The 22,007-nt window shown below is 40.2% G+C and overlaps 1 protein-coding gene across 3 annotated transcripts in view; it reads right to left on the reverse strand.

Moving 5' to 3' along the window:
- Positions 1-22,007, reverse strand: part of DOCK8 (dedicator of cytokinesis 8) — a 315,501-nt gene that overhangs the window by 161,179 nt on the left and 132,315 nt on the right. For all 3 annotated transcript variants that reach the window (XM_072610925.1, XM_072610934.1, XM_072610944.1), the window contains 5 exons: positions 13,786-13,909; positions 10,483-10,695; positions 7,921-8,006; positions 1,348-1,414; positions 233-382 (listed from right to left, as the gene is read on the reverse strand). In XM_072610925.1, coding sequence (XP_072467026.1) covers positions 233-382; positions 1,348-1,414; positions 7,921-8,006; positions 10,483-10,695; positions 13,786-13,909 — 640 coding nt within the window. The remainder of the gene's footprint in view (positions 1-232; positions 383-1,347; positions 1,415-7,920; positions 8,007-10,482; positions 10,696-13,785; positions 13,910-22,007) is intronic.

Raw genomic sequence — 22,007 nt, forward strand, 5'->3', positions numbered from 1 at the left:
GGTTACCTATTTTGGAGAAACCCAAAGATGACGGATCTAGAAAGAGTCAGTTACTTCAGGAAGGAAAAGATGAAAATTTTCAGATGAGTACGCAGCTTGATTTGGAAATTACGAAAATGAAGCATATAAGTGGTTCTCCCCAAAGACAGGTAGGCATATTCTCAACCCCTTCCCCAAACAATATAGGCAAACTATCAGGACAAAAAATGAAAGTCCTTCTGGTTCCACATACCTTAATGACAAGGTAGATATCTGAAGATGGGTAGGTGACTGAGAATATTGCAGCTCTGGCTTGACTAGAGGAGTCAACAGAGGGTGTGTGAGCCCGTAAGAATCCTTTGAATTGGTCAGAATTCAGGTCACAGTGGAAATTTTCTGAAATCTATGTACCAGCAGTAAAGAAGAAAGATAAACCATCCAAAGTGATTATCTGCTCTTATTTCATGGAACCGATGAGTCACAAACACCTCAGAATATACATGACAACTCAAAACCCCAAAGAGAGCCCAGGTAGTGTTTTATGAGGAGTGACTGCTGGGGAAAATTTGACTCATGCTTTGCATCACACCCCAGAAACACTGGGGAGCCTTTGCAGCATGTTCCTTGGAACTCTAGTTTAAAACAAGATGTGGTTTGATTTCTGGAAGAAAGTTGCTTCTAGAACTTCACATACCAAAACCTCCATGGTCTTATCAAGTATAATTATCTATCTTCATCTAAGAGTTGCCCAGTTCTTGAACTGAAGGGTGTTCATGGACAAGAAAAAACAAAAAACTTGGCTGGTGTTTACTACACTGGCATTTTTGCGCATGCCTCCTCCCCAGCCCCAATTTACCCCTTAAAAGTTAAAGAACTACAAGCTAAAATACTCATGGAGAAATCTTTGGACAGAAAGTTCTTTTAATGGAGCTTTGGACATGGTATTTCATTTACCCTGTGGTCAGCCTAGACCTTTGCTAGGTAAGATGTCTGCCACCACATAATGAGTCCATCCCACAACACGGTGCAAATGGAGATACAAATTGCTTCCATATTCTCGGTGGTCACAAAGGAATTCAAACAGCTTTTGTCTATTTGCATGGCCCGAGAGCTGGCAGGCATGGAGAGCCCCACCTCTCATGGAAGGCTATGTCCTTAGAGGTTGTGTAAAGCAAACAAATTGAAGAGCGTTCCCAATTTGCCCCTTCACAAGGGGTAGGTCTCTCCAGAACTTCTTACCGTATGAATCTACATGGAGTTTTAATGAACAGAATAGGATGATTGGAAAACCAGGCTCAAAGATTAAATAAAAGATATACTTGTTCTATGGATGAAGAGCATTCTGTCCTTTCATCTTGTCAAACTCACCTTTTTCCTTTCTTTCACATCATAGAGGGCAATGCTGGCAAATAAGGGCTCTATTTCTATCTCAAACCTGTTAGAAAAAGACAGGGAGGCTCAAAATGTTAGTCTCTTAGGTAATCTTGAGATGCAGCAGTATCAAAATACAAAAAGAGGTTGGAAATATACAAAGGTAGTTTTAACCTTATAAGTAGGAATCTTACTATGGATTGTTGAGGGAGGTCTGGGGCTTAGCCCTAATTTTTTCTTTTTCTTTTCTCCTCCAAATTTATTTATTTTCAATTTTCAACAATCACTTCCATAAGTTTTAAATTTTCTCCCCTTTCCCTCCCCAAGACAGCATGCAAATCATATGGGCTCTACACATACATTCTTATTAAACACATTTTCACATGAGTCATATTGCATAGAAGAATTCAAACGAATGGGAGAAAGCATGAGAAAAACTAAACAAAACCAAACATAACAAAAGAGAAAACAGTCTGCTTCATTCTGCCTTCTGATTCCATAGCTCTTTCTCTGGATGTAGACGGCATTTTGCATCATGAGACCTTTGGAAATGTTTTAGGTCCTTGCATTGCTGTGAAGGGCTAAGTCTATAAAACAGTCCTCGCACACTGTGGCTGTTACTGAGTATAATGTTCTCCTGGTTCTGCTCCTTTCACTCAGCATCAGTTTATTTAAGTCTATCCAGGTTTTTCTGAAGTCCTCTTGCTCATCATTTCTTATAGCACAACAGTATTCCGTTACATGCATACACCACAACTTGCTCAGCCATTCCTCAGTTGATGGGCATTTCCTCAATTTCCAGTTCTTGGCCACCTCAAAGAGAGCTGCTATAAATATTTTTGTACATGTGGGTCCTTTCCCACTTTTATGATCTCTTGGGGATACAGCCCTAGAAGCGATATTGCTGGGTCAAAAGGAATGCACATTTTTATAGCTCTTTGATCAAGGTTTCAAATTGCTCTCCATCAGCACAGCCGTAATTTCATGGGTGCTGTATCAATTCACAGAATTCTTACTGGTTACCTTTTCTTTTCCAAAAATTAGATACTGATGCCTTTTCTTAGTACTTTACCATCATTTCTAGACATTCCTTTCAATTACAAATGAGCCTTTCTGTGTAAGACAGAAAAGCAACTATGTAAAACTAATTGACACCATGGTTGTAATTCAGCATATATAGTGTTCTACACCCATAGTCCCTCACCTCTTTACTGAAAAATTGGTGGAAGGTACTTCTTCATCTTTTCTGTGCGACCAGTCTTGTTTAACAGAGAAATGTATGAAAAAATGCTGTCATTTTATATCAGCCTTTCAGTACAATCTAATTTTTAAAAATTATTAAGCACTCTGTTAGGCAAGGGAAGAGATAATACATAATCCTGGCCCTTACAGAGCCCACCAAATACCATGATACAAAGACAAGAGAGATGGTGAGGGCTAGCACAGGGCAAGGAATGCTGCATTTGGGATCAGAGGACCTGGGTTAGTCATTTTGTTGTTTTTCAGTTGTTTTTGACTCTTTGTGACCCCATTTGGGTTTGGTCCTGTTTTTTGGCAACAATACTGGAGTGGTTTGCCATGTCCTTTTCCAGCTTATTTTACAGGTGAGGAAACTGAGGCAAACAGGGTTAAGTGACTTGTCCAGGGTTACACAGCTAGTGTCTGAGGCCAAATTTGAACTCACATCTGCCTGACTCCAGGTCCAATGCTCTATCCATTGAGCCATCTAGCTGACTCCTAGGATTAATCATAAGAGCAAACATTTATGCATGTATGATTTTGGTGCACCCATAAGAAACTCACTGTCTGAGAAGAGCCTTGAGGTCATTATTTCTGGGTGCTTCCTACCCACTATGTGTCTGTGCCTTTCCCTGTGGGGTACATGTCCCTGGAAAGACTGACTAGTGCACAGGGCTGGGCTGGGACACCCTAAGGTCTCCGTACAAAAAACTCTAGCGTTTGGAATAGTGATAATGTCACTAGGTAAGTGATGGGTACATCTTTGATAACACCTGAGGTCTTTCCAGTTCTCTCCTGGCACAAAATAGGCACTTAATAAGAGAACACATCAGTGGGGTCTCCAGATCTCTGGTTGTGATTTACAGAATGCCTTGAATCTGAAGGAAGTTTTCTAGTGGTTCATGGAGCTCCATGTACAAGGTAACATCAAATGGTAAGAGAACATTAATGTAAGTTTCCTCCAGGGACAGACCTTCCAGCTATTTCTTGTAGTCCCTTGTAAAGTATTTGTGCACATGATGGCTTAGAGGGGAGGTTGAGGGGGTGGGGAAGTGTGTGGGGTGAGCAGGTGTTCCTCCACTAGAACGTATTCTTGAGAGCTTGGCCTTAGAATCAAGAAGACTCATCTTCTTGAGTTTAAATCTGACCTCAGTTTTTATTCATTCTTGTTGGCCTGTGAGTCTAAATCTTATTACATTATATTTAGCTTTTCACATTACTTCTCAGCAGTACTCATGTTTCAAGAAACTCTATAAAGTAGAGAAAATGCATACCTGGAACTTTCTTTGTATTTGGTATTACCACCTTTTAAATTACAGAACTTTTCTCCCTTGAATCTAGACTAAAAGATACCTTCTACTTTACAGAAAATGTATTAATTTATATCTAGATCCAAACCTTTCCTTGTTGCCTTAATTATTTTTTTTAACATAAGGTTACCTAGTGTCTTACCACATCATGAGCAGATGTTGAGTAGGCTTATAGGAAGCAAAGGGAAAAAAATTATTTAAGTAAAAACACCAGCAGCCTCACTGTCCTTTTTGCCCAGCTTTTTAATATTTCCTAACACGCAAGGAGTTATAATCTGTAGACTGATACACAGGCAATGCCAGTAGGAAAGTTTGCATTTTGATGAGGACATGCAATAGAGAAACACTGAAGTTAAAAAAGTTTTTGCACTTTGTCTAAATATTTTAGTCTTTAAAAATTGTTTGATATAAATTATGTCCTGGTTGACACAGTTTCTTCTTCTGTGGACTGGTAAACTCACCCTTTTAAAATACCTCCACAGATCAAGTATATTTGGCAAACATAATCCAGCTGTCACTGAAGTTTTCTTTCTTAAGTACTATAAGAAAGTCCCTATAAATCACACTTATAAATTGCTGTCACCTCTACATCTTAGATTCACAGGTTTCCTTCAGTGCTCAAACTTGCTCTTATGTAGGCCAGCCCCAGCTCTCCCATCTCCCATACTGCCTTTCCCTATAAGGTTATTTTCCTTCTGCTGGGCATGAATCTTGTATGTATCCATTTGGGTCCATGGTGGGTTCCTCCATTAGAACATAAGCTCCTTGAGAGCTGGGACTGCTTTTACTTTTTCTGTTTCCTTGGCGCTAAAACACAGGGTCTGGCATATAACAGGCATTATTGGGTTAGTGAGGTGGCACAATGGATAGGACGCTGGGCTTGGAATCAGGAAGATAATTTTCCTGAGTTCAAATCTGGCCTCAGATTCTTATGAGCTATATGACCCTAGGCAAGTCTCCTAACCCTGTTTGCCTCAGTTTTCTTATCTATAAAATGAGCTGGAGAAGGAAATGGCAAACCACTCCAGTCTCTTTACCAAGAAAACCCCAAACAGGGTCATGACTAACTGCAAAAAGGAGGTTCTAGGCTCAGTTGTTTCTACACTGAAGGAAATCTAAGTGCTGTCAGCACCCTCTACATTTGTCTTGGGGAAAAGCCACAGAGACCTCACCTTAGTTATGGCCCTGTCCCTCTTGACAAGCCTTGTGTTTTCCCATCTGTGAGCACAGTTGACCATCTGTCCATTTGGATGGGGCTCACAAGGAAGGCCTGATTGAAGCGACTGGAGAGTTGGAGAATGTTGAGCAAAGTGACCCCGTGGGATGTGTTTGGCAGTAGAGGAGACCCCTTAAAAACACAGCACGTAAGCCCTTCCTGCTGCAAGGATCCTCCAACACTCAGTTTGGGGCCAGCTCTCTGAAGACCACAGGGTTCCTTTTTCATTTATCTTCTGTAAATGTCAGCCATTATAAAAACAGATGGTAGACTCCTCACTGCTATGGGATGTGATGAGCATTCCTGTGTGTGTGTGTGTGTGTGTGTGTGTGTATCCCCCAAAGCCCATAATTTTATAGATAGGGTCTACTGTCTGTGGAATGGATGGGGAGCAGGGTGTTGAGGGGTTTCACAATAATAATACCTTATCTTGGTATGGTGCTTTCTAGTTCACAAAGTGCATTTACATACATTATCTCATTTGGTCCTCACTATAACCCTGTAAGGTAAGCAGTACAGGTGAAGTGATCTCCTTTTATCAGAGATTAAAGATCTGAAACAGAAACTGATTAAATTACTTGTCTACACTTACCCAATTAGATAAGGGCAGGGTTGTGAATTGAAATGAGAATCTGACTTAAAAGTACTCTTTGCATGTCATACACACACACAGACACCCCTATACACACAATATACACATATACATACATATATACCACATATATACACATATGTATGCATACACATATATGCACGCACACGCACATATACACACCACACACAATATCACTTATCCCTCCAAAGGGCTAGCACCAAACTCAAGAGCTCTCCAAGAGTCTTAGACCATGTACTGTCAGAGTATGAAAGTGGCTATGTCCTGAGTCCTTACCACATGGGAATTGCTATCTGAGGAATCTTTCCTTTACTGCACACAGGATTTTGCATTTTATGCAGCCATTCATTGCAGTATGTAAAAAAAAAACCCAAACCCAAACCCAAACTTGGAGCTCACAGCACCTTTTAAGAATGTGTGCATAAATCTGTAAGTGAAGCCTGAAGCTTGAGGCCCTGTGGTTCACAGATAAAGACTTGGGTTTGTATCCTAGCTTAGCTGCTTATGGACCGGGGCAGATCACTTAATCCTTTACAATCTCAGTTTCTTCATCTATAAACTGATGATTATAATGCCTGGAACATTTACCTCTTCTTAAAAGAATCAGATTACACACTTTATATAGAATGTTTTGCCAATATTAAAGTGCTGTCTAAGTGTGTGTGTGTGTGTGTGTGTGTGTGTGTGTGTGTGTGTGTGTGTGTGTGTGTGTGTGTGTGCTGGGGGGAGTGCGCAGGATTCTGACCTGTGATTTCACTGACAGAAGAAATTCCCCACATGGAAACTCTCTCCAAAGACACAGGTTGGGAACTCATCTGTAGCTTATAGCCTTAGAGAATTGCTTGGAGGATTGATAGGTTAAGGGACTTGCCCAGAGTCACACAACGGGTCTGGATTAGAGGCAAGGTCTGGATCCGGGTCTTCCGTTCACCATTCACCACATCCAATTAGGTTTCACTGGTGTCATAATAATAACCGATGTTTGTGTAGCATTTGAAGGTTTGCAGAGCTCTTTCTACGTCATCTCATTTGATCATCACAGCAACGCAGTGAAGTAGGTGTCGTTGTTATCTTCATTTTTTGTTGTTCAGTAGATTAGTTGTGTCTGACTTTTTGTGACTCGATCGGTTTTTTGTGTGTTTTTTTTTTTGGCAAAGATACTGGAGTGGTTCACCATGTCCTTCTCCAGCTCCTTTTACAGTTGAGGAAACTGAGGCAACGCAGGGTCACACAGCTAGTAAGTATTTGAGGCTGCATTTGAACTCAGGTCCTCCTTACTCCAAGACAGACATTCTTTTTCACTGCACCATCTAGAGCAGGGGTGGGGAACCTGAGGCCTTGAGTTCACACGTGGCCCTCTAGGTCCTCAGCTGCGGCCCTTTGACTTAATCCAAACTTCACAGAACAAGTCCCCTTAATGAAAGGATTTATTCTGTAAAATTTGGACTCAGACCACAGGAAGCCTCAAGGCTGTAGGTTCCCCACTACCGACCTAGACAGAGGTTGACAGAGGTTAAGTGACTTTACCCAGGGTTACACAGATAGTAAGTATCTGAGGCAGGATTTGAACTCAGATCTTCCTGAGTATAAGCTTAATGCTCTATCCAATACACCAACATTTCTAACCAAAGGAGAATTTTGGCCTACAATAAATATAGGTTTTATGATTAAAAATACAACAAAAAGTGATCAAGAATTCATAAGACTATCAAATTTTTTAAAGCTGGAAAGACCATCTTATAGTAGTTCAATCACTGCAGAGGAGGAATCTGAGATTCAGTTAGCTAGGGACAAGACGAGCTCCCAGTTCAGGGCTCTGCAGCCCAACTTTTTCCACTTAGTAGCTGGGTGACCTAGGGCATGTCCTTTAACCTCTCAAGGCTGATTCCTCATCTCTATAAAAAGAATAACTAATCCTGCCCACACCAGAGAGCTACTAACGATTGGATGGTGTAGATCAGCTGTATCAAGGGAATAACTTTTGAAAAGCTGAATAACATTCCAAGGACAGAAAGTATTATTTCCTGCCTCCCCTCATTCCAGGAAATAACATTTCTTAATCACTTCTCCTTCCTCCTCTATACCATCAGAAGGCCAGTGCCTAATTTCATCTCTGTGATAAAGAGCAAAGATTCCTATTTAACGGCTAAATAAACCTCATCTCTGTGTCCAGGATAGAACCCCCCACTTACTTCAGAGTCTGCAGCTTGACCAAAATCCTGTTGCCCAGGTGTTCCTTTGGACATTCGGGCCGTGGCCGAATTTCCACAGCATCCTCCTATTATGAACCACAACACAATGAAAACATTAGCAAACACTCGTGCTTCTGCTATCCTCCATGCCACCAAACTGAGCACACTGGAGGTGACTGCCAACCATCGCTGGAATTAATTGCCCTTGGAGTCAGAACAGAATTCTCTTATTTACAAAAGAAAAAAAAAGAGCGCATCTTTCCCTCCCACAGAGCAAAATCAACAGTTAAGGCAAACCATTTCTCACTCCAGTAATCCACACTTTGAAGAAAGAGACAGAAGGAGGAAGGAAGGAAATGAGACCATGAAGATATCTTGGTAACATCCCCACCAGATGGCATTGCAAAATCTCATACCCATTGTTTGCCTGTTTGGGTTATAATAGTTCATTCAGTCTGTTTCTCCCATTGACTGCTCCATTGATAAACACGCTGACTACAGACATGGCAGGACTACACAGGCATAGCTTGTTTAAGGCTTCACAGTCTTACCCTTGAAACTGAGTCTGCTTTGGAGGTTGCATTTGGGGGATATAAAAGTGGTCTATTAAAATGGACAACAGAGAATTGAAAGTACAAGGTCTGTAAAGAAATGAACACATAGATTCCTTTCATATTCTGGGATAAGATAATTAAATAATCAACTGGCATGCTATCCCTTCCTCAACTCTGCCTCTTAGAATCCCTAGTTCCCTTCAAAGCTTAGCTCAGGTCCCAGTTCTCCCAGTTGTTAGTTTCTCCCATCTTGAAAGGACTTTATATTTAATTTGCATATCTTTTGCATATCTTATCTCTGCATATACTGCCTCCTCCCCCCCTCCCCAGTAGAATATATGCTGCTTGAGGGCAGGACTCTTATGTTTTCATCTTTCAAAGTCCAGCACATAGTAGGTCCTGTCCATAGAAGGTGCTTAACGAAGTCTTGTAGAATTGAGTATTACACAATTCAATTTGACAAATATTTATCAGGTGCCTATTATTACATATAATCTTTGTTATCACATAAAATAATATGCAAGTTAGACCTCAGAGAAATATCAGCAAGTGAAGCTCTAGGCCAGGGATATAAAGGTGAAAACAATCTTTATGGATGCTTTACGAATAACTAGACAATTATTGAACTGAATTGTGAGGAAACCATTCTAAGTGTGGGGTATATAAGCTTTGAGGAAGCCTGGCATATTGGACAGTGTTGAAATTAGAGCCTCAGTTTCTTTATCAATAAAATGGGATCATAATACGTGTAGTATCTAACTCACAGGGTTATTATCAGGCTCAAGTGATATAATACATAGAAAGGACTTGGTTTAATGTTACTACACAAATGTGTATTATTATAAATGTATATACATAAATGTGAAAATATTACTACAGTGGGAGAGGATAGGAAAAAAAATCTATCTGACTAGAACATACATTCCTTAAAGCTGAGAAGTACCTGATAAGGATGAAAAAGTTGGTTGGAGACAGACTGTAGAGAGCCTTGAATGCTAGGGCAATATTTTACATTTTACTTGTTAAGTATGTGGGGCTCCTATGTGGAGGTTTGGGGTTTGTTGTTGATGATTTGTTTGGGGTCTTTTGAACAAGGAAAAAACATGGGAAAGCAGCTGGGGTAAAATGAACCAAGTACTAGGCAGAGAGTCAGGAGCCTGGCACTCTAGTCTCAGTTCTGTGATTAATTGTTACTTTGGGCGAATGATCACCTGTCTGGATCTGTTTCCTCATTTGTAAAAATGAGAAGATGGAAGGAGCTGATGTCTATCTAAGTTGACTCCTAACTCTTCAATTGTTTGAGATTTCTGAGTCTCAGATAGCTTTGAGAGCCATCAGAGGATGTATTGGAGAGAGAGATGAGGGAGGGGAGGCAGGGCACCAAAAAAGGAGGCTTTTATAAAAGTCTAATGGAGAGATAATAAGAGGTCAAAGTCAGGGGATTGCCATTAGAGCAGAAAGACAGGGGTAGATAGATGTAAGAGTTTGGCAGGTAGGTAGAATCAACAGAAATTTATAACTGTCTGAATTGATGAAGATGGAAGAGTAAAAGACAACAGATTTTGAGCTTTCTTGATAATTCCATTAAAAAGCAACTATTAAGTTTGCTTTTTGTGAATCCATCCCAGTGTTTGCTCTTAAATTTAAATTAATGCGGTTTTCCTATATAGCCAATTCTTAATTATTCAGGGGCTGATGATCCAGTTCATTTAAGCATTAACTAGTTCCCTGGTCCTTCTCCTCCTTCCTGCGTTGTCTCTCTCCTCCACATTTCATGCCTCTGACACTTCCACCATCATGGGCAGAGGAAGGGTGTGAAGGTGAGAGTTAGACCTTGTGACGGACCCAGGGTGCTGCTTAGGACTTACAAGGGTTTCTATTCAGCGGGACTTTGTGGGCCTGACCAGATGGGGTGGACTTATTGCATGGGACTTTTCATAGGGAAAAAATAAATAGAAAATAGCTTGTTAGGCACTTGGGAGGTCTTAGGAGGTGTCATCCTACCCACCTCATCCACAGACGGGTACAAGGCAAAGAGCTCGGCCTGCCTGTTGGTCCTTCGAGCTTCCTCATTTTGTCTCTCAAAGTCCTCTGCACTGACTTGCTGCAGGAGACCGTCTAGCCTCTGGTCAGGCTGCAGACTCCGAAGGTCAAAGTCACAGGAAGTCAGAGTACTTCTTCCAGTCACATCACAAAGCACTTTTAAGGTTTGAGGGCCTGCCTGAAAGAGAAAAAAATATACTTGTCAGTGCAAAGAGGTAGCTGGAGGTAAATGGCCTCACCCTGTTTATCCTTATGCCTCCAGAAGACCACATAGTACTGAGCTTGAAAGTCAGTGACTTTGAGCAAGTGAAGGTCACTTGGCCCTCAGTTTCCTCATTTATAAAATGAAGGGAAGGGACAAGATGACTTTCCAGATCCCTTCCAACTCTAGATCTAAGACCTCTAAAAGTCCTTTCTGGTTTTAAATCTATGATTCTACCTCTTACCCTAAAACTGCTCCAATTTGGGACTAAAACATCTTGGTGCTAATGAAATTTGGGCCAGAACTTTCCAGACAAACTGGTTGCTCCACTCTCCCTGAACCCTACGTTAGTTAAAACAGTAGTGTTTGATAAGGCTCAAAAAGTTGGCCAGAACCAGACTGGTCAGACAGCCTTGAATGCCAGAGTAAGCATTTTATATTTTATTTGTTAAGCTGTGTGGAGCCCTTGAAGTTTTTTTGAGCAAGGAAGGAAGTGACATGGGGAAGCAGCTGTGGTCAAATGAACAGTGTTAGGGCAGTCCAGGAATCTGGACTGGCATTATTTTCCCAGGCTTGTTCATCTCATCATTTCAGCTTCTTCCTAAAAGGAAATCCCTGGTGACTCACAAGACAAGGATAGATCTATATTGGTTGGGATTTGCAGGAAAAGCTTTCAAGGAGTTAATAGGCCCATGTAACTGATTCCTTTTTTCAATTAACTTTAATTGGTGAGCATGAAATAATCCTAGCAGGTTCACAAGCATGGAACTGACCTCAACTCCCCATTCTCCCTTAGTCCTCATATCCAATCTGTTGTCCAGTCTTGTTGAGTCTGTGTCTAGACTGAATTTCTTTCATATTCATTTCCTTCTCTCTATACACGTGACCATGGTTCTACTCCAGGCCCTCATCATTTCTTACCTGGACTATTTTTTGCAATAATTTTCCAGTTGGTCACCTGCTTCAAGTCTCTCCCCTTTCTAATCCATCCACTGCCCCGCTACCAAACTGATATTCCTCAAACACTGATGTGACCATATTATTTGCCCACTAAAGAAGTTCCACAGATTCTCTTGTTATCTCTGGGTCCATGATTCTTAAAGAGCGATCTATGGACAACTCCCCCCACACACTCTATTTTGCATTTACTTTATTCTGCATAGATTTTGTTTTTCCCAAATAGAATGTGAAGTCCTTGAAGTTAGGGATGGCTTGTTTTCTGCTTCTGCATGCTCAATATCTCTTAATAAATACTTATTAAATGGTTAAGTCTATGTTGTGCCACATTTCTCTTTCATGCTCCATCAAACGCAGGCCTTAATGTTTAGAGCCTTAGGCCAAATATTCAAAGCTAAAAACCAAAAGGGAACAATCTCCAAAGATATTTTTGTTACAATAAATGGCTGTATCATAGAGAGGTAACAGAGAAAGAAAAAACAACCCCAAATACTTGCTATACAGACAGTTTTCACTTTGCACTGCAATGAAGTCTTGGAAATTATATGATAAAACAGAACACTACAAATCGGCTGTGTCTCCCATAGGAACAATGTTAACTTTCAAATTTGATTTAATGGCAAGTAAATCATACAGGTGACCAACAATGTGATAAAAATAAAGGTACAACAATTATTTACCACTGATGTGACTTCACATTTTTAAAAATTATGTTCCAAATACCATAACATGGTCATAAAGACCTTGCGTATATGAATTATACAAGGGGGCCCAGTGTGAGTTCTTGTCCTAAATTGTTGAATTTGACTCCAAAACCAGCCCAGTCCAAAACTTCCTGGACTATTTGTCCACCATCCTCTTCTCCCCTTCAAACCCCCAATTTTTCAGCTTCCTTTTATGTGTTATCTTTCTTTCACAAGAATATAATCTTGAAGGTAGGGATTTTCTTTATCTTTGTAAAAGTATTTCCAGCACTCAATATAGTGCTGGCCCCTAATAAATGTTTCTGGTGAGTGTGGAGAGGTGTTAGTAATGGGTAGGGGAGACTCCACCAGGAAGTCTGGGGCTTGAGCTGAGAGTAGGGCTGGGCAGCCACTTGGTCAGCTGAGTTGAGTGGATGCTGGGATATCCAAGTCAAGGTTGGGATAAAGATCAGTCAGGGCCAGGAAGACATGCTGGTTGAGAAAGGAATCAAGACTCCTCACTAAAATTAGAAATCTAAGGGAGAACACAGGAAGGGAGCAATATAGGTTGTCAAAGTGCCATGTTGACAAGCCAGATTGAAGTCTGAAAAGACAGCAAGGTTGGGGTTCGGATAAGATCTGTATTCATAGCTGTATTCACTGTATTCACAGTGAACCGTCCCAGGTAGGTGAATTGTGTCAACAGAGGACTTTCATAGACTGCCTTTTAATGTGAAGTTCATGATATTATGTGAAACCCAGAGCCAGGTTCTTTGGGATCACTGCTATCCCATTTGCTGTTAGAGAGTCAGGACCATAAGGAAGTGCTGGCCTGGGACCCAGACTGTACTATATACTAGAGACATACTTTTTTAATGTGCTATATGCTACATATTTTCTATGAAGTCTATATGTTGTATATAAAAATAAAATTTAATTGCATCATAAATTTGATCTAAAATCAACATACTGCTGTAACAAACACTAAAAGTTCAATCAACAAGAGTTTTGTTAGCTTTATTGAACATTAGAAGGGCTTGGAGAAGAATATAAATGGATTCTCTAAAAAGCAGTCCAAGGAAGTTTGAGCTGATACCTTCTATTTCCCTCAACAAATTTTCTCAGAGCAAACACAGAAATTCAAAATAATTCCATTGACCTTAGAACTCCCAGGGTCAAGAGTAAAAGGGTAAAATGTGAAGGAGTGAAAGTCAGAGTCCAACACAGAGTTATTCATTATAGGGAATTTGCTGTAAATCACTATTATTCGGGGCCCTTTGACAGGACATGGAAATAACTGTCATACAGAAGATCTGATTGTTATCTTATTTCCAGCAATGAATGTAATGTAGATGAAACTATTTCCAAGCAGAATAAAATATAGATGGCATGCCTCAGATTGAACATCTCTGATGGTAGGAAATACCTGAGAACTTGACTCATTACAATCCAAAGTTTCTGATTCGAAAGTCTGTTTCTGAAGTGTCTTGTGGAAATCCCTGCGGGATCCAGTTTTTTTGAAGCCACACGTATCTGAACTTCCTTGATTCCTGAAAGAGACAAAGAGAGATACAGAGAGATGGATGAATAAATAAAATCATTTGAAAAAAACTAAAAATAAGCTAGAATAGAAGCCTACTGTAATTCATCACAAGCAGTTATGCACTAGACCTAGTACAAGGCCCTGCTGTAATTAGGAACACATTTGCCTCCTGGCTGGCTTATTATTAAACCAGGAACTGACTGGGAAAAAGCTGCTTCAGAGGTACTGTGATCTCAGCTATGGAGCATTTGACTCTAAGTCATAGTTCAATGATGACCCTTGTATAAATGGCCAGAATATATCTAACAATGTGTAAAAGCTGTAAATAAAAACTTTTTGAAGATAAAAATAGAGACAAACATCTTATCTCTATAAAAATTCATTGCACTCAAGAGGAGGAGAAAAGGGTGCTTTGGTTAAAAAATAGGAATGAATGGTTTTTAATCTACTAAAATGACCTTCATTAATTTCCTACATCCACATTCCACTAAGTTGAGTAATGTTCTATTTTAAAATATATTTAACCAGAGAAAGCATTGAAAATAAGATATCTTATACTGTATCTGGCGAGAGAAAAACATAGAAATTAAGTTGTGAACAGCTAAGGGCAATAAAAATAAGCTTGTATGGAAGTTACGGAATATCAGTGGTCCTTTCTGTGAGGCTGCAAGGGGTTCTCAGAAACTGTTTTGATGAGCAGCCTAAGGATGAGCCAGGCAGCTGGGTGGCTCAGTAGATAGAGCATTAGGCTTCCAGCCAGGAAGACCTGACTTCAAATCCAACCTCAGACACTTCCTAACTGTGTGACCCTGGGCAAGTCACTTAACCCTTCTTGCCAGTTTCTTCATCTGTAAAATGAGCTGGAGAAGGAAATGGCACACCATCTTTGTCAAGAAAACCCCAAATGAGGTCACAAAGAGTTAGACATGACTGAACAATAACTAAAGATGAGCGCCTGGGTGAGTGTTTTCTCTTCCATGTTTGACTTCATGATTAGAAATCATTGGAGTATAATAGTGGTAAGATGTGAAGTAGGGGGGGCTTATGAGGCAGCAAATGTGATGCAATGAAACATGATCCCAGATTTAGAACTGCAAGGGAAATTAGAGCACATCCAGCCCAATCTCTTTATTTTACAGATGGGAAAACAAAGAGAAGGGGAAAGTCACATGAGTTATAAGATGCAGAATTAGAACTCAGGCTCACTGCTCACTCCAAATCTAGCATTCTTTCCATTGCACTGTACTACTAGTCTTTATTAACTGCCAATAATCAGTATTAATGACTTACATCATCATTAGGAGTAATACTTTACCCCAAGGGAAACTTGGATGAAGTGTGGAACGGCTCTGGTCTCTGATAGGTGAGCTTCTGCCTCATCTCGCCCCAAACCAGGCCTCCACATCACTTCTTTGCCATTTCCAAACCATGCCATAGTTCAAAACCCTCTACTTTCCTTTTTTTCTGCTTTTTTCCTATGTGCTGTCCTCCCTTATCAGCTGCCTAAAGGCAGAGACTATCTTGCTTTCTTGTAGTTGTATCATCCAGTGCTTAGTGTGGTGTCTATCATGTAGGAAGCATTTCATGCTGTATCATTCTTCCATTCAGAAGGATATGGAACAGGGCAGGACATTCTCAGAAGGAGGCACATTCTGAAATGACTGTACAGTATTGAAATTTAAAAAAAAACTTATAGTGGGATAGTGCTCATCCAAAGGAGTACTGCTAAAGAAATAATGACGAAAAGTTACATACTTAGTCCCATGATTTTGCCATTCCTTAAAATATTATTGGATAGATTATATTTATATATTAGATATAATAATAATAGCTAATAGCACCTACTATGTGCCAGGAACTGAGCTAAGGACTTTGCAAAATCATCTCACTGAATTCTCACACAACCCTGGAAGGTCTCACATGCTATTATTATGCTGGTTTGTTTTATTTAAGCTCTATTTCTTTGTTACGAAGAAAATTATATTGGAGGGGTGGCATACGATATGACGTTAAAAAAACAAAATAAAGCAGCATTTAAAAATTCTTTAGGGCATTGTTTGAATCTCTCTTTTGAAAGGACTAAGTTAGGTTATTAACTACATAGGAAAACCAGTCATTTGGCAAAGCATGAGTCCCTGGTGAGAAAGCTTCCTCTGTCAAAGCAGGTTGGCACCTTCTCTAAAGGAGTCTTCAAGAGTTGTCTAGAGCTTGGAGAGATAAGTGATTTGCCCAGGGTCATGTATTCAGTGTGTATCAGACCTAGGACCTGGACCCAAGTTTTCCCAGCTTCCGGGTCAGCTTTCTCTCCACTTCATTACACCTAATAAATGTTTGTTTGCTGATTGATTGATATACATTGGCCAAAAGTGTTTGGTTTCTTGGGATCTTGCCAGAAGGATCCTTCAGAACTCTTCTCTAGACTCTAATTTGGTTCCCAACCTTGAATGGAGAATTAATATCCCATGGTAACATAATCATTCTCCATTCTATACCTCCTTCTCCTCCTTCCCCCTTTCCTTAAAAACTGAAAATCAAAGTTATGGCTCACTTAAAGGACAATGGAGACACACACGGGTAGGCATAAGCAGGCTGTAACACAGTACAAATGAAGAATTATAAGGCAAAAGCAGCAGTATCAGAGAGATTTATGACCAAGATAAAAAAAAAAGAACCAGTTATAAGGTGAAAGTAAACCAAAGGACTCCACTGGTGTTCTGTCTTGGAATCCATGCAATGTCAAGAGAACTAGGCCTTTGAGAATAGTGAGTGGACACCCTGTAGAGGATTAGGAATATGGCTTACAGTTACTAGGGATGGACAAGTTCCGATCTGCACTGGTGGAATGAGTGCCCCTAGAGATGATATCACAGACCCACTGAAGTATCTAAGTATTCAAATCCCTGCTATTAAATTTGGGGGCTGGCACCTAAACCTAAAGCAAAATCACTCTCCTTGAGTTTCATCACCTCACCTTTAGCCATCATCTTTCATCTTATTCACCAGACTTGCCCTTTTGACCATTTCTAAAGGTCAATTTTATCCTTAAGGATGAATGTTTGCCACTAGAAAGGACTTCTTGAAAAAACAGTATGCAAGACTTTGAAGGTGGTACCAAAAGAAGAGTAGTCCAACTATTTGGAATATCGTTAGAATAAATGTATAATCTCCGAAGGTAAAGATTTTAAATACTGCATTCATCTGGAAGTATGAGTTCTGATATATTTTTATAAAAACAAGGGCCAGGTTGGTTTAGATATTTTGAATACCTCAACAAAAGACATACTGATTAACTATTCTTTTTTTTTTTTTTTGGTTTAAGGCAAACACTGCATGTCACAAATACAGATTTTCTGAGTTGGGACTTCAGAGTCCATCTAATCTTAGATACACTTCTATAAATCTCCAAATATCTGAGCATTTAATTAAAGAAATTTCATGATTCAGTTCAACCTCAATACAGATAGTCATTTTCAACTTCCTTTAATGCTCTGCAGGGCATCCATCCAGCCCCTGGTTCTCCTGATGTTGCATAGATACCCATGGGACATACCAATGGGGTCCATTGTTCACCCATTCATCTCACTTTGTGACTAAACTCGGTCATAAATCTCTCTGATGACATAACTTGTGCTGTTTTTCCACCTAATTCTTCTTTTGTAATGCTTTGTAGACTCCCTCAGTCTAAAGTGCTTCTCAGTTTTTAAGACTACCTCTCCCCACCTCTCCTCAAAGTCTTAGCTGTCACAGAAACTCTTAGGGGTCAAAGTCCAGGGAGAAGGAGATAACCTACCCCTTTAGAGAATGTGTAGCTTTATAGAAGAATGAAAGAGGGGGGAAAAAAGGCAGGAACAATCTAGGAAAATTGAACCCTGAGGCAATCTCCCATGCAGGGCAAGGCTAGTGTGCCCATTGGTAGGTGAGCCCAAGGCCCAAAAATAACTTTTCCCTTACTGTTTGAATCTTTTCACTTTCCTAGCTAGCCAGGAATTCCAGTTTGGACCAAGAAGGATCCTCTTTTAACAATGCAAATATTTCCCGAGTGTTTTGGGGCTTTTAAAACAAACATTTATTGAAGCCCTAAGTCATTAATATTTTAATGTGAATTAGTTCTGTGGGTTGCTTTCCTTCTAGTCAGGATGAGATCAGTTGCCCTGAAGGAAAAGGAGATAGGGGCAAAAGGAAGGGTGATAATTTTCTTCTAGTAGCCCTTTGTTGAAGAGTTGGGCGAGCCAGTTTGAGGTGCGCCAAGGGAACAGGATTAGGGTAGCATGGTGTCATTGACCGCCTGGGGCTTGGGAAGAACACTAAAGGAACTGGTGAAGAATGCAGAAAGGGAGGTGGCAGGGGGCCAAGGAGAAATTTTGCCAATTTCAAAATTTTGCCTCAGGCTGGACCTGTGTCCTAGAAAGGAGAAGGAAACTCTCACCCTCTTCGGTCCCCTTCCTGAACCAAGTTGCCCTTTGCTTCCCAGACTCAAGTTCATATTCACTAGTACTAGTTCAGCCACATTGTGGGTTAAATAGGCATTTATGAGCTGACCAGAGAATCTTATAATATTATATTTAAAATTAGAATAATAATGTATTAATATATAATAATATTATTATATTATAATTACTAATACATTATAAAATAACAAATAATTCTTTCTATAGGGCAAATACTTTCCAGCTTCCAGGCAGTTGACTTATCAATTTTTGAAATCCAAATCATTCATAAGCTGGGGATTGTCTGTAGATCGCTTCTGTGCCCTTTAGATTCACTTGAAAAGCTATTGGCTTGAAACTATCCTCAATGACAACAGGCGTGTCAATACCAAATGTACTCCCTTATTTATGTGATATGATGGATATTCCAATTTATGGAAGTTAATGGCTTGTCATTGGGGCACTTGCAACACTTTATAAATGGCAATTAGGTTTCTAGTTTTTCCCACCAACAAAACAGAACAAAGCCAGTCACCACTTAATCAGTAATGTATCTAAAATGTACAGTACCATACTAATTCAAATAAAACAATCGACATTTATTGAGGTCCTATGGAGTACAAGACATTGTGCTAAGCACAATAATAGCACTTAAAAGAATAGTGTGGTATGCTGGAAAGTGAAGTGTGTCAGGAAATAACCTGAATTCAAATTCTTGTTTTGACACTTACTTCTAGCAAGCCCTTCCCCCTTCATACCTCCCTTTCACCCCTAAGATAGCAGATTCGGAAGTCATACGATCTAGTGTGAAAGACCACTTCTGATACTACCTGCGTGGCAATGGGAGAATCATTTAACCTCTCTCTGGGCCTCTGTTTCCTCATCTGTAAGATGGGGGGGGGGGGGAGTAGGGGGGGAGAATGTCTGGAGTAGATGGTCTTTAAGGTCTCTTTCAGCCCCACATCTAGGTTCCTAAGTTCTATAACATGGATATACTGTGATAAGAGAATTTCTGGCTTCACTTCCTTAGTGCCACTTACTCAAGTTGAGCAGAATGTGATTTTCACTTATTCGTGTGAGGGGTCTGGGGTCGAGGCATGGTGCTGGTGGAGGGACAAAAACCTAAAGGTAGGTTTTCAGGGTATGACCTCAATATACAATTTCCTCAAACTCTAGCTAGCTTCCTAAAAGTTACCTTTGGTCAATATTGTTTAGACAACACGGAGTTTTGTTTTTCTGTGTTGTTAGGTTGTCCTTGAGGCTGAAGGAAGAGTATAAAAGTTGAAGAGAAAAACCCCCCAGAAAACCCCAGATATAATCTAACAACTTGAGAAAAAAAGAAAGCAAGGCTGCAACAGAAATCAAGCTGTGAGAAATGTGCATCTGGACCTGTGCTTTAGACATTATACAGACCCCAAATCACAAAGTTAATTTGCAGTTATCTGACTGGAAAGAAAACACTCTTCTTTGAGAGAAAATACAGCAAGTAAAGAATTACCATGTAATGTCTAAGACATATTAATGATGATATCCAGCATTAATAGAGAATTTTAAGGTTTACAGGGACAGCGGGGTACCTCAGTCGATAGAGATGAATCTTCCTGAGTTCAAATCTGACCTCTGACAGGGTCACTAGCTGTGTGACCCTGGGCAAGTCACTTAGCTCTGTTTACCTCAGTTTCCTTATCTGTAAAATGAAACTGGAGAAAGAAATGGCAAACCACTCCAGTATCTTTGCCGTGAAAATCGCAAAAGGGGTCACAAAGAGTCAGACACAACTGAAAAACAAATTAAGGTCAATTAAGCACTTTAGGTGTTATTTTATTTGACCATCATAATAGCCCTTTGGGGATAGGAGCTATTATTATCCCCATGTTTATCCCCATGAGGTTGATCAAGGAAAGGGACTTGCTTTGCATTACCCAGCGAGCAAGTAGGATTTGATTTCAGGGTCTCCTGACTCTGGGTTCAGCACTCAACCCACTTGGACCTAGCACTCCATAGTAAATAATGAATAAGAAGCCTCTTCTCCAGCTTAGAATTCACTCATTGTTTGTCTCAGAGCCCCATACCCTGAGATGACAATTGAGTAACTTGTGGTATCACATGCCTTTTCAAAAGGGAGTCATCTTGAATAAAAATAAAAATCAGGAAATAGCCTAGTTAAGGACTCTGTGTGAAGCTTAGAGTTTAGAGCTGTGTCTTTTTTTTCTCTCATAAAGTGTGCTTAATTCAGAATGTCTACAGGCATAAAAAAGCATTAAGAACATGTTTCAGAAAGTTGACTCCTCTTAGGGCATGTTGAGACACTATTCTGAGGAACTATCGTCAAGGGTCCTCCCATATAGCTCTTGACCCCCTGAAGATGCTTTGGCTGCTGCTGAGCAGCATCACAGAGATGGAGGAATGCCCTCAGAGGGTTAGCTGAACAGAAATTTCTCCTACCACATTCTCTGCAAACAGCCAGTCAGCTTCTACTTGATGAGGAACCCACTTAAGGCCACATGAGGCAGCTTAGTTGGTAGAGCACTGGATTTAGAATAAGGAGAGGCTTGCCCGTAGGCTCTTAGTGACCCTCAGAAAGTCACTTAACCTCTGTCAGGTTCACCTACCTTATGGGATAGTTGTGAAATCAAATGAGATTTTATATGTATTTGTATGTGTGAGAGTATGTGTATATATCTATATTTATCTATCTATCTATCTATATACATAGGCATATACACACATATATACATAGGCATATACACACACATCTATATGTGTGTATACTCACACATCAGCTAGGTGGAACAGTGGATAGAGCACTGGGTTTGGAATTAGAAAAAAAATCATCTTCATGAATTCAAATCCAGTCTCAGATACTTACTGGCTGTATGACCCTGGGCAAGTCACTTAACCCTGTTTACCGCAGTTTCCTCATCTGTAAAATGAGCTGGAGAAGGAAATGGCCCACCACTCCAGGCTCTTTGCCAAGAAACCCCAAATGGGGTCATGAAGAGTCAGACACAACTAAAAAAGTTGAGGGCAGCCAGGCAGTGCAGTACATAAGCATCAGTCCTGGAGTCAGGAGGACCTGAGTTCAAATCCAACCTCAGAATTTACCAGCTGTGTGACCTTAGGCAAATCATTAAACCTCAATCACCTCCAAAAAAACTGGCAAACAACAAAAACCAAATACGTGTGTATATGTGAACACACATACACACACATATACATATATTGCCTTGCAACCTCACAATAACTAAGTACATGTTGGCTATTATTATCACTGCTGCCAGGAAGCTTTTTTCCCTTCACTTTGAGCTGAAATCTCCATCTCTCTGCCTCTTAGTTAAGAACACATTGCTCTCAGTTCTTCCATCATCTGGGGTCAGCAGAGTAACTACTACGTGGTGCAGTGGGTAGAGTGCTGGACCCGGAATCAGCAAGAAGCTAGCTCAAATCGAGCCTCAGACATTTACTAGTTATGTGACCCTGGACAAGTCACTTACTCCTGTTTGCCTCAGTTTCCTCATCTCTAAAATGAGCTGGAGCAGGACATGACAACAGAACATCCTCAGGATAATCACTGCAGCCCATTGAAAACACTAAGAGAGCTATCAAGTCCCCTTAAAATCTCTTCTTTTCCAAGTTAAATATTCTCAGTTCCTTCAACTAACCCTTGTATACCATGAT

This window comes from Notamacropus eugenii, chromosome 1, assembly GCF_028372415.1.
Source record: "Notamacropus eugenii isolate mMacEug1 chromosome 1, mMacEug1.pri_v2, whole genome shotgun sequence".
Taxonomy (NCBI): Eukaryota; Metazoa; Chordata; class Mammalia; order Diprotodontia; family Macropodidae; genus Notamacropus; species Notamacropus eugenii.